General features: G+C 40.1%; 1 protein-coding gene across 1 annotated transcript in view; it reads left to right on the top strand.

Annotated features, from left to right (window-relative positions):
• LOC117503840 (kinesin-like protein KIF21A) overlaps positions 1-26,879 on the top strand; it is a 51,961-nt gene that overhangs the window by 13,951 nt on the left and 11,131 nt on the right. The window contains 16 exon segments of the mRNA XM_034163102.1: positions 3,692-3,914; positions 5,717-5,899; positions 6,224-6,373; positions 6,977-7,111; positions 7,655-7,819; positions 8,794-8,909; positions 9,308-9,503; positions 9,579-9,768; positions 16,093-16,156; positions 16,258-16,461; positions 18,220-18,267; positions 24,014-24,074; positions 24,226-24,337; positions 24,423-24,611; positions 24,694-24,893; positions 26,333-26,440. Coding sequence (XP_034018993.1) covers positions 3,692-3,914; positions 5,717-5,899; positions 6,224-6,373; positions 6,977-7,111; positions 7,655-7,819; positions 8,794-8,909; positions 9,308-9,503; positions 9,579-9,768; positions 16,093-16,156; positions 16,258-16,461; positions 18,220-18,267; positions 24,014-24,074; positions 24,226-24,337; positions 24,423-24,611; positions 24,694-24,893; positions 26,333-26,440 — 2,344 coding nt within the window.

A 26,879-nucleotide genomic window follows, 5' to 3' on the forward strand; every position in this document is an offset into this window, starting at 1 on the left:
GACGTCATCACGTTTGGTTTTATAAGAGATCATTAAGACTGTGAATGAGGATTTTCAGTGTAAATTTGCCCTTGGAATTCATAATTCATGAATAATAAATCAGCTAGTTAAAATACAACAGGTGCTGGATACATTTGTAAATTTGAAATAAACTATGTAATTTCTACTAATTGAACAGACAAGAATTCTGTTATTCAATTTATTTTATCTTTAATTGACCTGCTAGTTTTTCTTCTCATGAAAGTCACGTACCGTAGTAGAAGAAGTCCACTATAGGCCCTGTGGGACATTGGTGTTGGCGCTTATCCTCGGATTTCGTAGCATGAAATGAATGAGAGTCTATGATTCTCCCTGGCCTGGACACCAGCCAGTCATAGGTTACTTTCCCAGCAAAGGCCAGCACCCATTTACAGCTGGGTGGACTAAGACATTGCAAATGAAGAGTCTTATCCCAGGACAGAGACAGGAAGTGCATCCAGAAATCGAACCGAGGGCTTCATATTGGTAGCACAACAACCTATCTCTGTGATCTACCCGCTGTACATAGTGTCGATCACCATTAAAAGCTAAAAAACTCATATGGCATTTTTACCTTTATTAGGGAAATTTTCATTTTCTTTTGGATTATGTCACTGCTTCAAATATTTTGATTTGAGTATTTATAGTCAAAGCTTATCACATTAGGAATAATTAAAGTATCTACATTTCAGTAATATTTTCCTGTTCATTGCATATAAAATATTGTAACAATGGGCTTCAAGTAAGATTTATTTTGATGTTCAAATAATCAAATTTATTGATATAAAATGTCTGAACATAAGAAAAGCCCTCAACGTTTCTTCTGCTTCTAAAAAAAAAAAAAAACTTTCTTTAAACATTTAAAAATCCAGACAATCCCTGCTTTTTTGGCAAACGGCTGCAACAAATTTATCTCAAATTTTCAATGTTTCAACCTGTTTGGACCTGGTTAAACACAAACATTATCTAGTTTAATGTGCCACTAATCAGTTGGTAGCCCAACAACCGGCTCGGCTATGAATTGGGCCGGATACTGGCCTCCATGTTGGAGTGAGATTTCCCACTCCTAAACAACCAATAGAAGAGCAGTGCTCGCGCCACATCAACATGAGGCTGATGCATGGGCTGACGTCAGCGTCTCGGCCACCAACCAATCACAGGGAAGGAGAGACAGGCCAGTATTTGGCCCAATTCAGGGCCGGTTGTCAGCTAATTAGTTGGTACAGACAGGCCAAAATACACAGAGCATCACGGACAATCGATAGTGGAAACCTGGAAGCGGATGATCTACTCCATTGGTTTGTCTTTACTATGGACAGCAGACATAAACAATTCGCAGATCTGATTCCAGCAAATTATATAAACAATTATATTTTTTCACAAATTCCTCAGTGGTTTCCATTACAATTCCTGTATGTTGCACATCTAATCTCGCTATCGTCTTTGCAAACTATGAATCATGGAGCAGACACAATACTCAAGAAGCATTTGGGACAACCCTCTCACGTAGCCTGTTAATGTGGCTGCTCAAATAAAAATGCTCCTCAGCTGTCACGCAGCTGCAATGCATCTAGTGTGAATAAGGCATTTGTAAATGTTGTATCTCTGTCTTGGTGCATCTCATATCCATACCTACATACGCTCCATTCTTAACCCTCAAGTGACCAAGCTATTTTAGCGACTAATATGGTAGGATAATATAGCATCAAATGTATAAGAACTTGACTCGCAAATATGCCAATACTTGCTACACAAATCTAAATGAACCCATCAGTCACCCTTTGTGACAGTTATGAGCTATTTTCATCCTCACTCATCAAGAATCAGTCTCAATGCTTGTGCAGCTGTAAATCTTGTTATTCTAGGTCTTTTGGCTATGCTTCCCTGCAAACAGTAAAATATAATGATTAGAGTTGGCAAATTACAATGCCATCTGCAGCTATAATGTCGAAAATCTGATTTTCCCAGTGACCCTGCACAAGTTAGGATTATACTTTCCTTACGGATCGGCCGGTCCTTCCAAAATTCTGTGAACAAATGCAAGTCATGGTAGGAAACTTTTTTCCGATTAAAATGAGAAAAATGGTGCACAAAAATATATGCCCAGGGCCGTAAATGACCCCACTTGGTTGCTTGAGGGTTAAAGGTGTTTCCCATTTATCTAGTGTGTAATTTCCATAATTTTTTTGTTTAAAACCTCAGACTTCATATCATACACCTTTGCAGCAATCAACAGGCATCTTATAGATATAGTTTGTAGCTAAAAATAATAAATAACCCGACTTTGAGCAAAATTACTTTAAGTTGTTTTTATCTTCCTGTTTTTCCAGTACGATCTTACTTCTCTCCCAGGTGGACATTGATGTCTGATGATGTGGAAAGCTGCATCATGGGAGGAAATGATGCAGAGCTGTTTCTTCAAGAGACTTTCTCTCTCCTGAACAGTAGGAACACTGTACTGCATCTGTTGGCACTGTGTGATCCTGCAAACTAACTAAACAGTAGAAGCACTCATCTGCTTACAGCTCAGTGAGACGTATGACCAGTTTGCTCATATTAACCAATCAGATGTTTAGATCGAGCTTTTGCAAAACGCCACTGTTGTTTTCACTCTCAAAGTCACTGAAAGCCTGGAGATTTATGTCTTTAATGGCAACTAAAGGATTCCACTGATTTTTTTTTTTTTTTTTTTTTTACATCCAGTCCACAAATGAGGACTGTCACCTGATCTGATCTTTAGCTGGATTACTCAAAAGGTTTTCAACTGAGGTGCTCTTTGTAGAGCAGGTAGCGCAATGTGGTGGTTGGGCTACCTGTAGATGTGGGTTTGATTCCCGGTCACACTACCTGTCTCTGTCCTTGACGAGACATTTCATCTGCATTGTCCCAGTCCACCCAGCTGTAATTGGGTACCAGCACTGCTTCAGGAAGTAACGTGAAGGATTGGAATCCCTTCCAAGAGGACTCTCGTAGACTCTCATCTCCTTCACACTACAGGATCCGGGAATAAGCACAGGCTCCAATGGCCTCTTGGCTGTATTGGCCTTGTTCTATTCATAACGTTTTGACCAACGCAAAGTCATCAATGTTATCATAAAGAAGAACCTATGATGTTCTGATGTTACTCAGGATTTAGATTCTGGATCATTTCTGGCTCCACATTTCAATCCTTTTCTCCAAAATTAAACTAATCTTGATCATATGTCCTGTGACAAACAATCAACACCTGGACTTATGCACATCTGGAGAAGAGTCCAGGTCTGTTGCTGTGAAATGTGCATTGGAACAACGGTAATGTTGTTGAAGTTGTGTTCTAAGAAATACAAAATTCCAGGTTTGCTTAGTTTTCACCAGCATCTGTTGGCTGTTTTGTTGACTGCTAGCATAATTACCAAAAAACCCATAGATTTCCCCAAAACCTGAGGAAAAGGATCAGCCTCAAATTTTAGATAGGATCTGCATAAAGGGATGCAAACAGGGAATGTTAAAGGAAAAGAAAGTTATTGTTCTACCTTCTGCTTTCCTTAAAGTGTTAATTTTAAGGTGTAAATCAAGGTTGACTACATCTTAAAAGCAATCTGGGATCTTTTTATCCTGATAAATTAGCTTTAGGAACCATTTGAGACTCATGGCCCATTTGTGTTGTTGCTATCTTTGTCTCTCTGCCTACAAGGATCCGTCCTCAGCTGGCCAAAGAGAAGATTGAAGGTTGCCACATCTGTACGTATGTGATGCCTGGAGAGCCCCAGGTGGTCCTGGGTAAGGACAAAGCTTTTACATATGACTACGTCTTTGACATGGACACCCAGCAGGAGCCAATCTACACACACTGCACTGAGAGGCTCATTGAGGGTTGCTTTGAGGGCTACAACGCAACCATCTTCGCCTACGGACAGGTTTGTTTGACGTCCCGATTTGAGTTTGTGCAACTTCAGGAGAGCAGGATGTGATATGGAGCTGGTTTCATTTTGTATCATGAGATGATTCATTAGAGGTGAACAGGCCCGATCACCGCACAGCTTCTGTCAATACACCATCAGCTGACATGTTCCAACGTGTTCGGAGTCCCACATCTGATAGAGTAGCCTGAGAGGGAGTTACCCAATGACAACAAAATGTGGGCAGAATTCTTTAGTTCATGTCAGTGCAAAAACAATTAAATGTACAATTTCCAAACCTGTGTATTGTGTTTATTAGACACATTTTCAAAGAAAAATAATTAAGTTTAATAAAAAAGGATTGAAGTATTGGGACTATTAACAAGCTGCTCTGATGTTCCAAATTCAGAAATGTTAGGAATATTTGACACAGAAAAACATCAAGTATAAACCAACCAGACTTGTAACATTGAAGAGAATGTCCACGAGTGACTACATTAATTAGTATTTGAGTTGATGGATTTGTGACTAAAATAGTCAGTTTTGTGAGAATTGTAACTTGCATTTTCAAAGTGCTTGTCTCTGTATATCATGCTACCATGAGTCTCTGGCTCATAGATTAATATTTTTATTATTTAAGGTAGCATGGTGGCTCAGTGGTTAGCACTGTTGCCTCACAGCAAAAATGTCATGGTCATAGGATCGCTTCCCATCAGATCCTTTCTGTGTGGAGTTTCCATGTTCTCACCAGGTTAGTGTGGGTTCTCTCCGAGGCTTCCTCCCACTTCCAAAGACATGCAGGATTGATAACTCTAAAGTGACAGATGGGATGCGTACGTGTGTGAATGTGTTTATCTGTGGCCCTGCGATAGACTGACGTTCTTTCCAGGGCGTACCCTGCCTTTCACCCTGTGAATACCGGGATAGGCTTCAATCTCTCATGGCCCTTGATTGGGGTAAGCGTGTATAGAAAATGAATGAATGCATCTGTGGTTACTACACTTGTTAAACCAGTGGTGTCCAAAGACATTCCAGAAAGGGCCAAGATGGTGCAGGTTTTCTGTGGAACCACTGACTCCAGCAGGTGGTTTCACTGATTAACATCACTTAGAGCAGTGGTTGCAAAGAAAACCTGCACCCTCTTGACCCTTGCTGGAATGTCTTTGGACACCGTTGGATTAAACATTTGTAAGAAGTCCTATACTGCCTTTCTATAGGTCACAGGACCGTTGACCTTGGGTTACTGTGAAAAGCCAAAGTCATTATCATAATGGTTTAACTCAAACAATCTGGGGCTGATATGAATTAAACATGTTTGAATGCTTGTTTTAATCAAGGATTTAGTGGTATAGTTTTGGAGAGAATTGTTTAAATGCCAAAGAAATGTAGAGCTGTATATTAAAGTATCAGAGAATCACACAGAAAATTAATTAGGATGAAGCTGTGTTAAATCAATGTCCCTGACTGTTCTGCTTGTTATTCTCTTCTTGGACAGTCCATGGAGCCCACGTAGTCACGTCAAAGAGCCTTTGACAACGTGCACATTGGCATTCCTGTTAACATCTCATTGAGGGGTTCCAGCAGGGAACAGAGGGGTGACATTTGAATTTGCACTCAATGTTGCATTCATTTTGTCACCCTGGCAACGACTCCTTTTCTTTTAACCCCACATCTCTCCATATAAGAGAAACTGCTTGAGAGCTACATGTGCTCACTGTCCCACCTCCCTGAATCCAACAGACAAGAGCATTTAAAGCAGCAGCAAAGTGTTATGTGTAGATAAAAAATAACTATGCCTTCTCCTTCTCACGTGGCTCCAGACGGGTTCAGGAAAGACCTACACCATGGGAACCGGCTTCGACGTCAACATCGGAGACGACGAGCTGGGTATCATTCCCCGAGCAGTTGACCACCTGTTCAGAGGGATCGAGGAGCGCAGACGGGCTGCCACCGAGCAGGGTGTGCCAGTTCCAGAGTTCAAGATCAATGCTCAGTTTCTAGAGGTGCAAAAACACACAGTGGAAAACACACAGCACCCCGGAGACCATCCAGGGTCTTTCACATCAGTTTATTTTACAACTACCACTGCTGGATTTCTTTTGCCAGTAGTTAGATGGAGCCATAACAGGCTGACAGCATGAGGTCAGAGGTTGGGGGGGATTTCACCCAGAAGCCATTAAACTGTCATTAGTCTGATTCAGTGTGACAGAGAACACAGGATATGGTAAAGTCAACATGAGCACGCAAAAAGAGGAATGACATATTTGTGATTGTTTTACTGCAGTTAATGTCTTTGTTTTTCTCTTTATAACTGTGATATTGTCCAGCTGTACAACGAGGAGGTGCTGGACCTCTTTGACACTACACGAGACATTGAGGGCAGGAAGCAGAAGTCCAACATCAAAATCCACGAGGACGCCAACGGAGGCATCTACACCGTAGGGGTCACCACGCGTACCGTGACCTCAGCCACAGAGGTCAGCCTCACACAACAAAAACACCTCAGGTTTCTTTTGCACCCACTGTGACCTTAGTCAGGTATAGTTCAACAGTGCACATTTGCAGTTGTATAGCAAAAATGTATTGGCACTACTATAATATCACTGCGAGGATAAATAATAATTTAAATGTTTTTAAAATCTTTTTTTTTTTTTTTCCAGGATAAAATGTTTACTGGATAGCTACATGTGGCGTGTACTCCTATTTACACCAACTGTTGTCATGCTAACATGGCATTTTAGACTGTTGTTGGGCCATATTATGGAAGCTGCGAACTGCTGTTAACGTTACCATATGTAGTCATATATTTAGTAGTGTTAGCATATACAGTCACGCTAATGCCATTGGGTGCCATCTGTTAGCATTAACCACAGGTAGCATTGTGTATGCTAGGTGCAAATACCAACCAGTGTACGGTAGTAGTTAGTGTCAGCTATGGTTAGCATTTTCTCAGTCAAACACGCCATGTTGATATTCGTATACTTGTGTGCTTCATATCTGGAAATCCAGTCATTACAAGAAAACATTCATCAAACGCACATGTTTTCCTAACATGTATTCTACATTGTCTCCTCTTACAGATGATGCAGTGTCTGAAGCTGGGTGCTTTGTCTCGTACAACCGCCAGCACCCAGATGAACGTCCAGAGTTCACGATCCCATGCCATCTTCACCATCCACCTCTGCCAAGTTCGAGTTTGCAGCCCTGATAACAAGGTATGTACTGAAATATACGCCACTGTCAATAATGGCATTACTGATACTAGGTAATAGTGTCCATGAGCATTTTGGTAGGAAATGACCTGAGAAGAGTACGCTAACAGACAGAGGCATGACCGTGACCCCAATAATTGACCTTTGGCACATTTGTTGTCACCTGAGCAATTCCAGAATCCACCTACATATATGTGTGCCAGGTGTGGTGGACATTGGTGGGAAAAACTGTAATTTTGATGCTTGACCTCATTGACCTTGACCTGTGACAAAATAAGCATTTCAAGACTAAATCTAAGGTTCAGTGTCATCCACATACCAAGTTTGGTGGAAATTGACCAAAGGATCTGGGAGGAGTAGAGGAACAAACAGGCAGATTAACCAAAATTTTGGTCTTTCACCCCAATGATCTTGACTTTTTTCAAAAGGTCAAGGTCAAAAGTGCAATTATGGGGTCAACTTACATGATTTAGGGAGTGTGTAGGAAGAAGAAAGTGCAGAAAAGTAACAGTTTTACTGATGTTTTGTTTTTTTGTTTTTTCCCAGGATAATGTAACAGACAATCGCCTTGCTAACAACTCTGAGATTAATGAGTTTGAGACACTAACAGCCAAGTTCCACTTTGTGGATCTGGCCGGCTCAGAGAGACTGAAAAGGACCGGCGCTACAGGAGACCGAGCTAAAGAGGGAATATCCATCAACTGTGGGCTGGTGAGTAAACAATGGGCGTGTCCAATCAATCAATGCACAGGCTAAATTAAGTGGAACGGAGGTGCCGGTGGTCATTGCCACGTTACAGACATTAGTTTTTGCATGGAATAAAATACAACGTACCCCAGCCAAGAAGTTATGTTTTCACTGAAAGCTGTGCTGAGATAACCTGTTACAACGCAAAACTGCGCCAGGTGTGAGAGCTGCTTTAGGTGTGGTTCAAGAGCCAGCAGCAGATTTAAAAAATTTCTCTCTCTTTTGTCAGCGTTGTAAGACAAGGAATTTTTCTCTTTCTCATGAAATAATGCATGGTTCTCAATTCAAAGAAATAGAATATGTATCTGTGCTAATATGGTTGCATCTGTTTGGGGTATGCACTCAGTCCACATCTAGATATCGATTGAATATATTGTAGTTTAGTGAATTCTAGCTATCACTTTCCAGAATTTGCATAATTAGATGATTAGTTGGGGCAACACGGTGGCTTAGTGGTTAGCACTGTTGCCTCACAGCAAGACGGTCATGGGATCGATTCCGGGTGCTCCAGCTTCCTCCCACATCCAAAGGTTAGGTAAACTGGAAACTTTAAATTGTCCGTAACTGTGCGTGCGGGTGTGAGTGTGTTTTGTCTGTGTGGTCCTGTGATGGACTGGTGTCCTGTCCCGGCTGTGCTTCCCCTTTAATTGGAGTGAAGATGACCAGATTATTAGTTAATGCTGTCATCACATCCCCTGACCTGTCTGATTTAGTGGAACAATGTTGCCCCCAGGTGGTGATGCCCTGAATTGCATTCTTCTCTTGAGTGCCTTCCAATAAGGAGCTTTACTCAAGTAAAACTTGATGGTATTTGTTACTAGGAAAGAGCTGAATGCACTTTACATTTGACAGTTTCAGAGTCCCAACATTTTTATAAGAAATCTTTGAAAAAATAGTCCTTATTCCTTCTTGTCTGACGTCCGTGTCTCTTTCCTCAGCTTGCCCTTGGTAATGTCATCAGCGCTCTTGGAGACCGGAGCAAGCGTTCCAGTCATGTGCCTTATCGAGACTCCAAGCTCACCCGACTGTTACAGGACTCACTTGGGGGAAACAGGTCAGGTTGTGCATGTTTTAAATAATTCATCAACATCCTTGAAGCATTCATCTGGTGTCAAAACCTTTCACAGTTATGCATGGTTGGGGTTTCAAGTTAAACATCCTCAAAGTGACACAGATCTGTGAAGACATATTTAGAGGTTGGAGTGCAGTAAGATAAAGTTATTCTTGAGACAATTTGTGTTTGACTTTCATGGTATATGTCAATGAAGTAGTCCACATTGGGACTCTTGATTGCTCTGCGCTTGTCTTCACTTGTTAGAATACCCTCACAGTGTCTCTAGGAGATGTCATGTCCCCCCTTTTTTTTTGAGTTTCTAGAGGTGAGCCCACATATGAGCATGTTGGCCTAAAATCAAAATAAACCAGTAACTGACCATCGCACTTTGTGTCCAGTCAAACTGTGATGATCGCCTGTATTAGTCCATCGGACCGAGACTTTATGGAGACCCTGAACACTTTAAAATACGCCAACCGGGCTCGAAACATCAAGAACAAGGTGATGGTGAACCAGGACAGAGCGAGCCAACAGATCAGCGCTCTGAGGACGGATATCGCTCGACTGCAAATGGAGCTAATGGAGTACAAGACGGTAAATGTGCAGACAGAAGAGATGGGTAAATACGACATGCTTATATACATATCATGATATCAATATGATACACAGGGAAAGCGTATGGTGGGGCAGGATGGCGTGGAGGGCATCAATGACATGGTTCACGAGAACAGCATGTTACAGACGGAGAACAGCAACCTGAGGGTGAGAGTGAAGGCCATGCAGGAGACCATTGACGCCCAGAGAGCCAGGCTTACTCAGATCCTCAGCGACCACGCCAACCAGGCTTTAGCCAAAGCAGGTCAGCTCCATGACAAACCCTCAATCTCAGATCCTTTTCTACCTGTGCATAGTCAGAAGTACAAATGGATTCCTTTGAGATGTGAGCTGCTTGGCAGGGTCCTTGAATGAGTGTTGTTGGTTTATGCTAACAAGTACAATTTCTGATAATTTCTACCCTCAATCGTGGTCAGACCGATCGCGTTATCATGAAAAACCAAATGTACCTTGAAATAAGTCGGGTTTTCAATTAATTATACAATGCGTGAGGAAAGCACCTTGAACTTTAGCTTCACCCTTGATATTTAACTTCTGAGGTTGCTTATCAAGAGTGATCTTGACTTTCACAGCCGACATTTGCCCCAACATATCTAAATATGCAAGGAAGGAAAAAAATTGCCCTGTCATTTGTTCTTGATATTCAATCTCATACAAGGTAGAGTCATTATCTAGGTATCTCGGTGTGCTGTGGCTTACACAAAATGTGTGGTGGCCATCCCACAGTGGCAGGTATAGGCAGGTAGGGGTCAAAATATAAAAATGTTACAGTCATATGGAATGGTAAACCACATTAGTTCCCTGATCATAAAGAATCCAATAATGTATGACTTGGACTATCTAAGACTGAATGTTTTATAAAGGACTAGTTTGCACCACCTGTTATATTTTGTTTTCACATTAGAGGGTAACATGTCATTATGTGAAGATAGACTCCTTATTTGACCTTTACTTTGGAGACCAAGCATTCAGCACAGTCAAAATTGTATTATTATTCCTATTAATCCCATTACCTCAACTAGTACGTTGTCTCACTTTTTAGCTAAATTGGAACAACTTTAAATTTTGACCGCAGTAGAAACTGAAATTGATGTTTGTCACCATTTTTTGCAATTTTTACATACATACATGTAATCCACATGTATTCTTTCAAAGTAATCCTACCCAACCTTGCCTATCAAAGCATAGACATACACATTTTCATTCATTTGACATCATGATAAAACCCTTAAACACATTATGGCACAAGTATACACTCTATTCAACTTCATTCATTCAATACAATATCTAGTTCATTTTAACCTGCATGGTGTACATACAGTAGTGTTCAGAATGATAGTAGTGCTATGTGACTAAAAAGATTAATCCAGGTTTTGATTATATTTCTTATTGTTACAGGGGAAACAAGGTACCAGTAGATTCAGTAGATTCTCACAAATCCAGCAAGACCAAGCATTCATGATATGCACACTCTTAAGGTTATGAAATTGGGCTATTAGTAAAAAAAGTAGAAAAGGGGGTGTTCACAATAATAGTAGCATCTGCTGTTGATGCTACAAACTCAAAACTATTATGTTCAAACTGCTTTTTAGCAATCCTGTGAATCACTAAACTAGTATTTAGTTGTATAACCACAGTTTTTCATAATTTCTTCACATCTGCGAGGCATTAATTTTGTTGGTTTGGAACCAAGATTTTGCTTGTTTACTAGTGTTCTTGGGGTCATTGTCTTGTTGAAACACCCATTTCAAGGGCATGTCCTCTTTAGCATAAGGCAACATGACCTCTTCAAGTATTTTGACATATCCAAACTGATCCATGATACCTGATATGTGATATATAGGCCCAACACCATAGTAGGAGAAACATGCCCATATCATGATGCTTGCACCACCATGCTTCACTGTCTTCACTGTGAACTGTGGCTTGAATTCAGAGTTTGGGGGTCGTCTCACAAACCGTCTGCGGCCCTTGGACCCAAAAAGAACAATTTTACTCACATCAGTCCACAAAATATTCCTCCATTTCTCTTTAGGCCAGTTGATATGTTCTTTGGCAAATTGTAACCTCTTCTGCACATGTCTTTTATTTATCAGAGGGACTTTGCGTGGGATTCTTGCAAATAAATTAGCTTCACACAGGCGTCTTCTAACTGTCACAGCACTTACAGGTAACTCCAGACTGTCTTTGATCATCCTGGAGCTGATCAATGGGTGAGCCTTTGTCATTCTGGTTATTCTTCTATCCATTTTGATGGTTGTTTTCCATTTTCTTCCACGCATCTGTTTTTTTTTTTTTTTTCCATTTTAAAACATTGGAGATCATTGTAGATGAACAGCCTGTAATTTTTTGCACCTGTGCATAAGTTTTCTCCTCTCCAATCAACTTTTTAATCAAACCACGCTGTTCTTCTGAACAATGTCTTGAACATCCCATTTTCCTCAGGCTTTCAAGGAGAAAAGCATGTTCAACAGATGCTGCCTTCATCCTTAAATAGGGGACACCTGATTCACACCTGTTTGTTCCACAAAACTGACAAACTCTGACTGAATGCCACACTACTATTATTGTGAACACCCCCTTTTCTACTTTTTTTTTTTTTTTTTACTAATAGCCCAATTTCTTAGCCTTAAGAGTGTGCATATCATGAATGCTTGGTCTTGTTGGATTTGTGAGAATCTACTGAATCTACTGGTACCTTGTTTCCCATGTAACAATAAAAAATATACTCAAAACCTGGATTAATCTTTTTAGTCACATAGCACTACTGTTATTCTGAACACTACTGTACTTCTAAACATTTGTTAGTTTTTGAAAATAATGAACACAAAACCTTTTATTCAGTTTGGAAACTTTTAGCATTGTTAGCATGCAGAGCTAATTATGAGTAAAATAGCATATATTTTAATTTATTCTTTACAGAATCGATATAGATTTTATCCTCATTATTTTGATCAGCGCTATTTCAAACTCATTATTGCAGATTAATGGGCCTTTCATACGTCGGAAGCATCAGAGGCATCAAGAATCGGTCTAAAAAGCATTATTTTCAATGAGACGTCAGAAGTGTCGCGTCAAAAGCTGAGCTAAAGCGACACTTCTGATTGGAGCGCGCGTTGCCGCTTGTCAGCAGGCTAGTGGAGCAGATAACTGTAACAATTGTTCATTTCTGGAAAGAAGCACCAAAGATGGCACAAATACTCCTTAGACATTAATCTTTTGAAAAAACTGAGTAGCCACCTGAATTTTCAATCGGTGTTCAGGTAGGGGTCAATTGAAGAATTACACAGGGGTCAAAATTTAAAAATGCTCCAATCATATTGAAAGCTATACCACATTATTTGTCTGATCACAATGATACCAAAAATGTATAGTTTGGACTATCTATGACTGAATGTTATGGAGTTATGGGGTAAAAACAGCAAGAATGGTAACAAAGGTCAGCATTAGTTTGTACAGGGGTCAGATGTTAAAGTTGCTCCAATTTTGGTAAAAAGTTGTGCAAATTATTGGTTGAACTAATAGGATTAATAAATGAAAAATTTTTCACTGTGTTGAATGCTTGGTCTGCAAGGTAAAGGTAGAGCAATGTCGACATCTATTGGATTCTATGACGTGACATATGTTGCTCTGTAACATGATAACTAAGCATGCCACATAGTGCAAACTATTCCTTTTTAAAACCCTATTAACTCAACCAATAATTTGCATCACATTTTACAATATTTAGAGCAACTTTAACATCTGACCCCTGTACAAACTAATGCTGACCTTTGTTACCATTCTTGCTGTTTTTACCCCATAACTCCATAACATTCAGTCATAGATAGTCCAAACTATACCTTTTTGGTATCGTTGTGATCAGACAAATAATGTGGTATAGCTTTCAATATGATTGAAACATTTTAAATTTTGACCCCTGTGTAATTCTTCAATTGACCCCTACCTGAACACCGACTGAAAATTCAGGTGGCTACTCAGTTTTTTCAATAGAGTAATGTCTAAGGAGTATTTGTGCCAACTTTGGTGCTTCTTTCCAGATTTGAAGGATTCCTCTGTAAATATTCTGTTATCTGCTGCACTAGGCTGATGCGGTCAAAGTTCAACCCAATCTTTCTTTTTTTTTATTATTGATCAAAAGAAAAAACATAACAAGTTCAACCCATGGAGCTCTCATATACAGCTCCATGGTTCAACCCAATCCAACTTTCGACACTCTGAGCTGTGACGTAGCTTCGCGCTGTCCAATAGGAATGACGCGTCGGGCAAAAACACGGAAGACTAGTGGCAGAAACCACTGATCTGTACAAAACAGAAACGTGTCACAGGACTGCTCATTTATAGAGCAGTTTTCTGAAGAAAAATCCTTGGAAATGTTTTTTGTAGTTGTTGTTTGTTACCGCAAAACTTCTGATTACTGTTTAAAAAAGTTTAGAACACTTCTAATTAAAATAGCTAAATCAATAAATGGTTCTTTAGAAACCTTTCATCTGTAAATTAAAACCACCTGTTATTTCAGATTAGATTATTTCTTGTTTAACACAAGGAACCTTGGACATTTATTTTTAGACAAATAAAATAACATGGAAATTTGTACATTTTTTAAGTGTGGTAGATTATTACTTGTTTGTTCAAGCTACCTCAAGGAGAAGTGCACTGTTTAAGTGATAATAAAATAAGGCGATTAAAATCAAAATATATATTTAGCATTTGTTCATTGTTCATTCAGTTTTTTAAAGTGTCTTATCTGGACTCGGTATCGACAGATACTCAAAATTAGATGACTCGGAATCAGATCGGGGCCAAAAAAAACCTGATTGGGACATCCCTAGTTTTTACCATATAACATTCAGTCACAGGTGGTCCAAACTATGTTTTTGGAATCCCTGTGATCACACAAATAGTGTGGTATAGTTTTCAGTAAGATTGGAGCATTTTTACATGCTGGCTGACTCCTACCTGGTTGTAACTACCACACTGCTATGGCCACCATACGTTTTTGGTAAGCCATGGTATTCCGAGGCTGGATTGGCTTCCGACTCAGACTAATTAGGTCATAGTTAATGGATTTATTGGTTTCTGGATTTTTCTGGGACTCGAGGGCCAAGGTCTGTCAAAAACAAAAAAAAAACTATAGTTTGAACGGTTGGTTGGTTTAAAAAAATAATAATAATAATAATTATAATAATTTTCAAAGTTTAAATAATAACAGTTGTTTTCAGGAATTGATGGGCTCAACGTTTTAATGAAAAATTATGGACCAGGACCAAAGTTTTGTACTTTTATTGAAAACAATCTCATGAACAAACAAATCTGTTTATTCCGAACAGACCATGATATTTTTTTGCTGACTTTAAAATCAAGTCATCATGACACAAAATCACAATTATGTAATCTTCACAATTAATCCACAGTTCACATTGTGGAAAAATGTGGAAGACTCTTTTAAATGTTAATGTGTCAAATTGATGCAGCTTTTAGACACATAAGAAGTCAGAACAATACGTTGTTGACGCGAGCTGCGCTGGCTGATGAAGACCACGAAGGCAGTTATTCGTGATGGACCAGCGGAGCAGTCCATGGGTAAAGCGTGTGATAGATGCAATCATTTTGGGGGAAAATTTTGAAAAAGCAAAAAGCCGCATTTCTGCGGAAAACGTATGTCTGATTATGTCCAACTTCCTTTGATATCCTCACAGACAATGAAAATAAAAATAAGAAATCCGGATCGCCTCATCCACATTCTCCACACAGGTAAAGCCCGCTGTCCCATTAGACTTATTTCCACATGCTTGCACAGCCTGTCCATGTATTAAAACTTAATTCCATTAGATGGAGCAGCTTCTCAATGGCTGGACAGGACGCATGGGCAACGTGATCGTTTGGAAGCGCTCTGATAGCAATTCAGTTTAAACCATAATGTAGGGTGTCAGTTAAAGCTCACAAACCCAGGACATAACACCACTCTTGAAGTCACTCTTAAGTTAAGTTAAGTTGAAATTTTTGGGCGACACACCAAGCAATCAGTGGGAAAAAACAACTGTTGCCGATTTTTAGAGCAGTTAACTAATAAATCCAATAACTATGACCTTAGTTAAAAAGTTAGAACACATACAAATCAATTGCTCTACGTTTCCCACTAATGCAGTCAGAAAAAATTGGGTGTCACACTTGGCAGAAGTGAGGTGGGACTGGAATTGATCACGCTTAAGAGTATTTGCACACCTATAATTTATTGGTCCTGGACCAGCGATGTTACCTTGGTGTATTCTTCTCTTAGTTTATTTTGGTTTCGTGCAGCAGTATTTCTAAGATTATTAAACCATAAATAAAACATGAACACACTCTTCCTTCATTAGTCACAAGTGCTGTGTGTATGTTCAAGAGTCCAACCTTCTCAGGTGGACTGTGATCCTCTTGTTTGGACGGCACCAGAGTTTGAATTCATGTTCAGAAAGAAACAGAACTATCTGGATGAAGAATAAAAGAGTACATTTATATAGAAGGAACACAGAGCACTTCCAATGTGGTTCCTTGTGAAAACTAGAAGTACTTCTTTACTGTCCAGGTGAAGGAAATGAAGAGATTGGGAACATGATTCAGAACTACATCAAAGAAATTGAGGAACTCAGGTAGGAATTACGAATAAATGTGCAAACTGTCAACCCGGAAACCCGTCGTATTACAGTGTTTGCAGTGTAAAGTTCTACATTTAACTTTATTCATTTCTCAGAGCCAAACTGCTTGAGAGTGAAGCTGTCAATGAGAACCTCAGGAAGAGCCTGTCCCGAGCCTCCACTCGCTCCTCGCTGTACGGCGGCTCCACCTCCTTCTCCCCTGCCTTACTTGCTCCCGAGAAGGAGGCGAGTGACATCATCGAGATAGCCAAGAGAGACCTGGAGAAACTCAAGAGGAAAGAGAGGAAGAAGAAGAAGAGGTAAACTCAGGGCTCAACTGAAAGTATTACTCGAGTATTTTATCATTTTTGTTTTTTACATGTGCTGGTCCTGGTCATGTTAAAATAATCAGGAGGATCACAGTCACCTAAGAGGGGACAAGATTTTCACTGCTATTGTGCAAGAACTGTGGACTGCTGGGCCAAAGCCTGGACCCAAGTGGTTTGAGAACATCACAAAAGTCTTGTTCCTGCAGGAAGTTAAAAAAAAAAGAAAAGAAAAAAAGCATAAAACTACCTCCGATAATGCACATTTTCTTGAATGTCCGACCACAATAAAAGCACTTTAATGTTAAAGCAGTAAGTCATGGAAGTCGTTCAAACCCCTAACAGAATTTAAATGGATTGTAGCTCATGAAAAACCTGATGAGAAGCTGACCAAGCTGTCGCAGCGTCTCAGTGAGAGAGTGACCTGGATTCAGACTAAGATGCAGGCTTTCATTGTTTTCCTGGACTCCTCCATCATGAGAAGAGCACATGGAGGTTTGAGGTTGCTGGATGATGTGTTTGGCGATACTGATACCTTATATGTGATACGGTTTCGTTTTGAGTTTTGGACTGTAACCAGTGACCTGAGATGGCAGCAGCCTGTTTTTGGTACTAGGTCTTATCTGAGGATCCTTGGCTACCACTGGAATTACTTTGTGTCATTTGATTGGTTGCTTAAGGAGACTTGGATGAGGAGTATTGCTTGCATTGTAAGGAAATATAAGCATCTTTTTGCCCACGTTGAGTGTTTCTCCGTGCATTATCCAGCATGTTAATGCAGATGGATGGTTACTTTACAGTGGCTGCTATGGACTGGTTGTCTTCCTGGGTGGTTGCCATCCAAGTCTCAAGGTGGTTTCATGGTGTGACTTGACTGACATGATAAAGAACAAGAAAGAAATGCAACATCAAAAGAAGACTGATGGGTTTTTCCTTTGTGGGTTTGACCACTAGGCAAGACCGTCTCTAGGATACTGCAATGCCAATGCATTGATAGCTGCACCGATGTCGTATGGTCAGCTGGGTGTGGCTATATGTCAGCCAGTGGCTTTTTTACATTTTGTCGATCTTTTGTACAGATGGTGTCGCGACAAAAACAAAATGTCAAAAGGAACACAAGTGAAAAACACTGAACCAGTCCATTAGTTCCTCATGTGACCTTTTCTGTGAGGTCAGCCGCTTCTCCCTCCTCCAAGTACAGTCTCTCTAAAATTTGACAGGCATAGAAGCCCCCCCCTACTTCCCTACGCACCCCCAAGGTGTGACAGGCAGACACACGGAATTGTGCATCAGCTTGAAGAATGAAAGAAGCTTTGTGGAAATCCTGAAGCAGGGTCTTGAAGTTTGTCTGTTGCCACGGGTGCAGGAGTGCAGCCTGGTGTGTTGTGGGTAATTACATCTCGGCACGTTGCATTAGCGGTGTACACCCTGATCTTTTTCTAATGAATGACGGTGACGAGTGTTAAATGTGATTGTCTGACAGGCTCTGACACGCACGCAGCACTCGTCTTTTATCCTTTTGTTCGGGTGTACTTACGTCTGCGGTCTGCACACAAGATGTCTGGTATTTGTTTTTTGCACGACCACACAGGCTGCAGAAGGCAGTTTAATTTTCAGCATAACTTTTTTTGGTTAAATCTGTCATTTGCATTTCCATAATTTATCATTCCATTTCTTTCTTGCCCCTCTGCTGTCTTGTAAATGTCCTCCTTTTGGCCTTACCTCTCTACCTCTTCTTCGTGCCTCTTAAAGACTGCAGCGATACGAAGACACTCATCAACAAGAAGCTGAACCCGCCAGGTTTGCTGCTTCCCATCCAGGATTTGGTCAAATCAAAACCTGAAACTGCACCAGCAGATCCTCCCCTTGAACAGATTTCAGATGACTCTCCTCCTACTCCTTTTCTAATGTGGCTTCTTCTTCTACACCTTACACTCCTGGAAGAAGCCCATACTTTAACAAGTTGTTCTCTTCCTCTTAACCCTCAATTTTTAATCCTCTCCCATCCTCTCTGCACACTGACACGTTTATCAGATCTCATATTAGTAAGTGTGTTAAGCAGATTTACTACACGATGAAAATTCACTGAGTTCAGTGAATGTTTTTGATAAAGTGTCTGTACCAACATACTGGATACACTCATAGCCACTTTATTAGGTACATCTGTTCAATTGCTTGTTAACACAAATAGCTAATCAGCCGATCACATGGCAGCAACTCGATGAATTCAGGCATCTGGACATAGGGGAGATAACTTGAAGTTCAAACTTGGCACTGGAAAGTGTAAGTGACTTTGAACGTGGTATGGCTGTTAGTGCCAGATGGGCTGGTCTGAGTATTTCAGAAATTGATGATCTACTGGGATTTTCATGCACAACCATCACAAGGGTTTACAGAGAATGGTCTGTAAAAGAGAAGATATCCAGTGAGTAGCAACTGAGTAATGAAAATACCTTGTCAGAGGAGGTCAGAGGAGAATGGGCGACTGCATAATGCTATCATGTCAATATAGACCGACATCTCTGAGGAATGTTTCCAACACCTTGTAGAATCTATGCCATGAAGAATTAAGGCAGTTCTGAAGGCAAAACAGGGTCCAGCGTGGTACTACCAAGGTGTACCGAATAAAGTGGCCAGTGAGTGGAGAATACTGGTTTCTCGACAAATGTTTTTCTTTTGTTTTTAACTGCTATTTCCAGAAATGAAAGTTTTCCAGGAATTCTGTCTCTGTACCTGAAATTATAACAATATGCTGCATTTGATGACTGAAGGGCTGCATTAACCCGTTTTGCCCCACTGGCAATAACTGTTGCCGAAGTGTATCACTGTAATTTTCTACTCAGTAAAAAAATCTCAAAGGTACTAATGCAACTTTTTCCACTGGAAAAAACAAAAAACAAAAAAACAAAACAAATCTGGGCATAAATGGGTTAAAGAAAGTTCACACAGTCATGTGTTAGAATTTAGCATTAGCATAGCATGCTAACTGCAGTTGATAATAATCACATCCCTAACAGTTGGCGTTTGTCAACCTAATCAAGCTTAATGGTATTGTTCTATAGCATTAAGTGTGATTAGCTAACCGCATCCCTAACGGTTGACATCAGTCACAGTGAGCGACAGTCATGAACATAGGCATCAAGTCTGATTAGCGTGAGTGCATATAAGAATGTGTGCCCGCGCATATGCTCACATAACCGCGGTTAGTGTTTTCAGTAATACAGCCCATCACTAGTCAAATGCATCGTGTCAGTGCAGTTAGATCTTGTATAGTGGCAGCACCACACATCAGTATTGCCTGTCGTACCCAACATTGTTGCAATGACATACAGTCACATGTTTAGCATTAGCATCGTTCATGCTAACTTCTGTTGATACTAACCACGTTAGTTCCATCAACCACAGTTAACCTCAAAACAAAGCAGTATCATCTTTGTTTTCATTGTGCCAGTAAAGAAATACTCCAAATGGCAACTTACAGACAAAATTGTATTATTATTATTATAATACAGACAATAAGAATAATTATTTTCAGAAGAATAACAACCTGGAAGTCACTGTTATATTATGTTGTTCATCAATGTTATCACTGTTATTATTGTTCTTCTAGACCGACCTTTTTGTTTATGCTTAGCCACATACTCTATAATGTACATTGTGTTGAATTGATTAAGTAAAATTAATAGACAAAAGTATAATTTTATTTCCCTTAATGTAAACGGCTTACATAACCCAATAAAACGTAGTAAAATAATCAGTAAAATTAAACGCGGTAAACAAGAAGTAATATCTTGGCAAGAGACGCATCTTAACGACACTGAGCATGAAAAAATTAAAAAATGGTTCAAGCATACTTACTATTCATCTTTCAAAAAAGGAAATGCGAGAGGAGTGGCAATTCTTATTTCAAACAAAGTCAACTTTGAGTTCACTTCGCAAATTTCTGACACTGAAGGAAGATATTTGCTAGTAAAGGGTTTGATTGATCATAAAAAAGTGACATTACTTAATGTTTATCGCCCTCCCGGAAATGATAAGCAGTTTGTTAAAAAAATATTCAACTTAATATATACTGAAATATCTGGAGTACTAGTATGTGCTGGAGACTGGAACGCTTATTTATCCCCTTCTCTTGACTCTTCCACAAATAAGAGGATACAACCTCCAGCAATACTGATTAACAAATTGCTTAAAGAAGTGGGTATGAAAGATGTGTGGCGAGATTTTCATCCACTTGAGAAATGCTTTACCTTTTTTTTTCTTATTCACGTACTAGACTAGACTATTTTTTCATGCTCAGCTCAGACAGGCACAGAATTATTCAATGTGAAATTGGAGTACGAGATGTTTCAGACCATGCAGGAGTATATTTGACGTTACATTTAGATACCAAGCGAAAAGAAACCCTTTGGAGACTTAACAATAACCTCCTTAATGATATAGACCTTAAAAAATATGTAGAAGAACAATTAACAGACTACACATATCATAATGATAACGATGAAACGTCACCTAGTGTGATATGGGACGCACGCAGCAAAAGCAGTTTTATACCTACATCCTGGAATCAAGCCCTTATCTCTGTAATACCAAAAACAGGGAAAGATGCAACTGAATGCGGCTCATATCGGCCTGTATCAATACTAAATGTAGATTATAAAATATTTACAACAATCCTGGCAAAAAGACTAGAACACATTATCCCAGAATTAATAGATACTGATCAGATGGGATTTGTGAAAGGGAGACAGGCACACGTCAACATCCGCAGAGCCCTTCACCTTGTAAAATACATGACAAACACAGAGTCAGTTGTTTTAAGCCTTGATGCTGAAAAAGCTTTTGACTCTGTCCGATCTGAGTTTTTATTTCTGACCTTAAAACGTTTTGGCTTTGATGATCAATTCATCCAATGTCTCAAATCACTATACCATTCCCCCACAGCCAGGATAAAAATTAATGGGGATCTCTCCGCTGAAATTTCACTGAAAAGGGGATGTAGGCAAGGATGCGGCCTCAGTGCAACCTTATTCACATTGTATATTGAGCCCCTAGCACAAGCAATTAGAGAAATAGATAATATCAAAGGCGTCTTTGTAAAAGACAAAGAATATAAAATTTGTCTATATGCCGACGATGTTTTGCTTACACTTACCAAACCCGAGACCAGCCTAACCACATTAATAACCCTACTTGATACATTTGGATCATACTCTGGTTACAAATTAAATTTCCAAAAAACTCAAATCCTCACTTACAATTATAAACTGAGTAAAAATGTCCTAAAACGCTTACAGTGTAATTGGAACAACTGTATAATTAAATACCTAGGGGTCCAAATACCCAAGGATCCAAGTGACCTTTTCAAATACAATTACGACCCCCTGACAAACAATATTAAAGCAGATTTAAAGAGATGGTTGCTCCTCCCCATGAACATGTATGATAGAATTGAAATTATAAAAATGACCATATTACCTAAATTACTATATCTATTTTTGGCATTACCAATCGAAGTGTCCTCCAGGCAATTTGTTGAATGGAACAGAATGATTTCTAGTTTCATTTGGAATAAACAACGCCCACGAATAAAATATGAAACCATGCAATTAAGTAAAAGCGAAGGAGGCATGGCTCTCCCTTGTCTCGAAAGTTATTACAAGGCCGCACAGCTTAGAGTTTTGGTTTTGTAGTGTGACTCAACTGAGGATGCCAAATGGAAAGGAATTGATCAAGCAGAGACTGGTGTTCCCCTTCCCTCTATTTTGGGAGACAAACAGAAAATTAAATTACTTTTAAACAGTGTAAATGTTTACATAAAAACACCATTAAATATTTGGTTTAAAGAATTTAGAAAAGAGGCCTTTGAAAAAGCTGCACAAATTTTGCGTTGGCCTGCTTATGATACACAATTTACTCCCTCCAAATTTGATAGCAAATTCCAATACTGGTGTAACAAAGGGATAACTGCGTATTGGAAAATATCAGATGGCGACATAAAAAGCTTCCAACAACTAGCAATTGATTACGCCTTGGAGAAGGATGATTTCTACAGGTACCTTCAGTTGAGACATCACTTCAATAATAATATCAGAAATACAAAACAAGAAATTGATGACTTGGTCGGACTTATCTTGGACGTATGCAAAGGGAAACTTACTAAAAAGTATGTCTCCTCCACATATTCTGTTTTGCAAATAAGAAGAGCAAATTCAACTATGTACATAAAACAGAAATGGGAAAAAGAGGCTGGAATTAAATTAACAGAAGATGATTGGCTAAATATATGTAAAACTATCACGACAACCTCAAGCTCAGATTTGTGGAGAGAATTTATGTGGAAGAACACAATGAGATATTTTACAACACCTAAAATCAAAGAACATCAGACCAAAAGCCATATACAGGGCAATTGTTGGAGGAATTGTGGACAGTCATCAGCTGGACATTACCATATATTCTGGAATTGCCCCAAAATCGCCACCTATTGGACAGACATAATAAAAATAATCAAGACTGTAACCAGACTTCAAATACATGAAACTTTCAGTGTATTTTACTTAGGAAATATACCTACCGGGATGAGAAAAAAGGATCGTTACCTCCTTCAGATATTACAGGCAGCCAGCAAAAAAGCAATAACCCGAAGATGGCTACAAGAAGAACCCCCCACCCTTACAGAATGGACGAACATTGTTAACGAAATATACGAGATGGAAAAAATAACTTTTTCTCTGAGACAATCTTTGGACAAAGGGAATCTGTTTTGGGAAAAATGGTCATCATATATTTACTCTTGATGTAAGCAATTGTTTAATGACACAGACATACATAGAGATGATGCAACGTATGATGGCTTTCAATATCTTTATTTCTGAATGTATCTTATTTTTGGTAAAAAATCGGTCTATTATGTCGTTTAATTATGATTTGTGTTTTCTTTATGTTTGAAAAAACTAAAACTTAAACATAAAGTTTAAAAAAAATAAATAAAAACCTGATTACATTATAGGTTAATAGCGGCTATCATGATTCCACAAGGACAACAAACGAGGCAACAATCAATGAAAGTCTGTTAGATGCTTCACCCAGATTACTTCCATTTTAAAGCTAAAAGGTAGGCACACACACATATATATATATATATTTAGACTTTAATCAAGGCTGAGCACTCTATCGCAAATTATTTAACCCTTTAAAGTTTTTGCACAGCACCTTATTAGTTTCTCACGATCATCGAGTCTGCAGGATTTGGTCAGCAAATCTGTGTGTGTGAGCTGTGATGACGGTACAGCGAGTGTGTAATACGTTTGATTGCAGCTGTGAATCTTGCTCACTGAGTTTTGGTCTTCCCTGTTAACGTTGACCTCCGTGCAATCACTGATTAATCACTAACATCTAAAGAAATCACAGACCTCTGATTTGCTCCTGATCTAATAATTGTACCATCATTTGCATGTGGCCTTTATATGTTTTTACTAAAATGTTGATTCCAAATCAGAACCTCCTGCTGGCAATCTGAAGAACATTTTTTCCCATCCTGCAGTGTTGTCAAAGAAGTAGTCCCAGACAATGACCAGGAGCGCGCTAATGAGGACGCAGACGTGGTATGTGGAGGATCACATAAAATTATTACACTGAGATTGATGCTTGCATGATTGCTAAATGTAGAGTGGATGGAGAAAGTTCACATCCCCTTGAGCTTTTACACATTTTAATGTATTTCTGCCATTTGATGTATGTGCTGCATATCAGCAGGAAGTTAGCGACCATGAGGAAGGTGTGGATGGAGATGGAGAGGAGGACGACTTTGAAATGGCGGGAGAGGAGACGTCTGACGAGTCCGACTCTGAGGAACTGGATGAGAAAGGTAATATTTGGATATTTCCAGATCAATGGCGCCTGAGTAGTACAGACAAGAGACTCTAGCTGTTGTCGCGTGTGTCTGTGCACAGAGAACGTTCAAGCGGACTTGGCAAACATCACGTGCGAGATCGCCATCAAGCAGAAGCTGATCGACGAGCTGGAGAACAGCCAGCGGCGCCTTCACACACTCAAGCAGCAGTACGAACAAAAGCTGATGATGCTGCAGAACAAGATCAGAGACACGCAGCTGGAGAGGGACAAAGTGTTGCACAATATGGGTGCGGAGCGTAGAAACACACCGCAGATGCACACACACACAGAATGCACATTTTTCCTTTCTTTTCTCTCTTTCTTCTCCAGGCTCGGTGGAGTCGTGCACAGAGGAGAAGGCCAAGAAGATCAAAGCAGAGTATGAACGCAAGCTGACTTCCATGAACAAAGAGCTGCAGAAGCTCCAGTCGGCGCAGAAGGAGCACGCCCGCCTGCTGAAGAACCAGTCACAGTACGAGAAGCAGCTCAAGAAGCTCCAACAGGACGTGAGCGAGATGAAGAAGACCAAGGTGGAGGAAGTTTTCTGTCTACACTGCGTGAAACTGCATATCACATCAGCCATTTCTCCTCAGCACAGGAATGATATACGAGGGCTGTCAATAAAGTTACGGTCCTTTTTATTTTTTTCAAAAACTATATGGATTTCATTCATATGTTTTTACGTCAGACATGCTTGAACCCTCGTGCGCATGTGTGAGTTTTTCCACGCCTGTCGGTGACGTCATTCGCCTGTGAGCACTCCTTGTGGGAGGAGTCGTCCAGCCCCTCGTCGGAATTCCTTTGTCTGAGAAGTTGCTGAGAGACTGGCGCTTTGTTTGATCAAAATTTTTTCTAAACCTGTGAGACACATCGAAGTGGACACGGTTCGAAAAATTAAGCTGGTTTTCAGTGAAAATTTTAACGGCTGATGAGAGATTTTGAGGTGATTCTGTCGCTTTAAGGACTTTTCACGGTGCGAGACGTCGCGCAGCGCTCTCAGGCGGCGTCATCAGCCTGTTCAAGCTGAAAACCTCCACATTTCAGGCTCTATTGATCCAGGACGTCGTGAGAGAACAGAGAAGTTTCAGAAGAAGTCGGTTTCAGCATTTTATCCAGATATTCCACTGTTAAAGGAGATTTTTTTAATGAAAGACGTGCGGACGGGTCCGCGCGTCGGGACGCAGCCGCCGCGACGCTCCGCCACAGGAAAAACACCTCTGTTGAAAGCCTTAAGGACAAGTTGGAACATGTCCTGCCTGTTAAACAATTTCTCATATACTCACTCCACTGAAAGCCATCAAAAGCCGCCTGGATTTTACAAATGGTTATCAACACGGAGGTGTTTTTCCTGTGCCGCCGCACCGCGTCGGCTGCGTCCCGACGCGCGGACCCGTCCGCACGTCTTTCATTAAAAAAATCTCCTTTAACAGTGGAATATCCGGATAAAATGCTGAAACCGACTTCTTCTGAAACTTCTCTGTTCTCTCACGACGTCCTGGATCAATAGAGCCTGAAATGTGGAGGTTTTTAGCTTGAACAGGCTGATGACGGCGGCTGAGAGCGCTGAGCGACGTCTCGCACCGTGGGAAGTCCTTAAAGCGACAGAATCACCTCAAAATCTCTCATCAGCTGTTAAAATTTTCACTGAAAACCAGCTTAATTTTTCGAACCGTGTCCACTTCGATGTGTCTCACAGGTTTAGAAAAAATTTTGATCAAACAACGCGCCAGTCTCTCAGCAACTTCTCAGACAAAGGAATTCCGACGAGGGGCTGGACGACTCCTCCCACAAGGAGTGCTCACAGGCGAATGACGTCACCGACAGGCGTGGAAAAACTCACGCATGCGCACGAGGGTTCAAGCATGTCTGACGTAAAAACATATGAATGAAATCCATATAGTTTTTGAAAAAAATAAAAAGGACCGTTACTTTATTGACAGCCCTCGTATGTTTGGTTTTATTCCACCAGGTGGCACTGATGCGGCAGATGAAGGACCAGCAGGAGAGGAACAGAGCCACAGAGTGCAGGAGGAACAGGGAGATCGCATCTCTGAAGAAAGATCAGCGCAGAGCCGAGGTGAGAATGATGCTGACAGACATCTGTTTAGTTCTTTTAGAGTTAGTTGACCTATTTGTCATTGTAGATAAATTTTAAATACATAATGTCAGACAATCACACATTTTCAGGTGTGAATTGTGTTGTCATCCGTGGTTATGTGTTGCCACCATCACTGACTGGAGATCAAAGATAATGCAGTCCATTTACCATTTATGTGCAGTGGTGGGCACAGTTAGCGAAGTTAACTTTTTTTGTTAATGGATTACTTTTCAGCTAACTTGGAAAACCCTCAGTGGACCAATTAGCTTCCGCTAAATTTAGTTCCACTAACATTTTTTTTTTGCTGGTATAGTGAGTAAATCTTAACGGTCAAAAACATCTGTAAAACCTAAAATTCTACATGTTAGTTCCTGTCGCATGTTTTGCAATAATCAGACCACTGTAAGAAGAGGCAGAC

The sequence above is a fragment of the Thalassophryne amazonica genome, chromosome 22, assembly GCF_902500255.1.
Source record: "Thalassophryne amazonica chromosome 22, fThaAma1.1, whole genome shotgun sequence".
In the NCBI taxonomy this organism is placed as follows: domain Eukaryota; kingdom Metazoa; phylum Chordata; class Actinopteri; order Batrachoidiformes; family Batrachoididae; genus Thalassophryne; species Thalassophryne amazonica.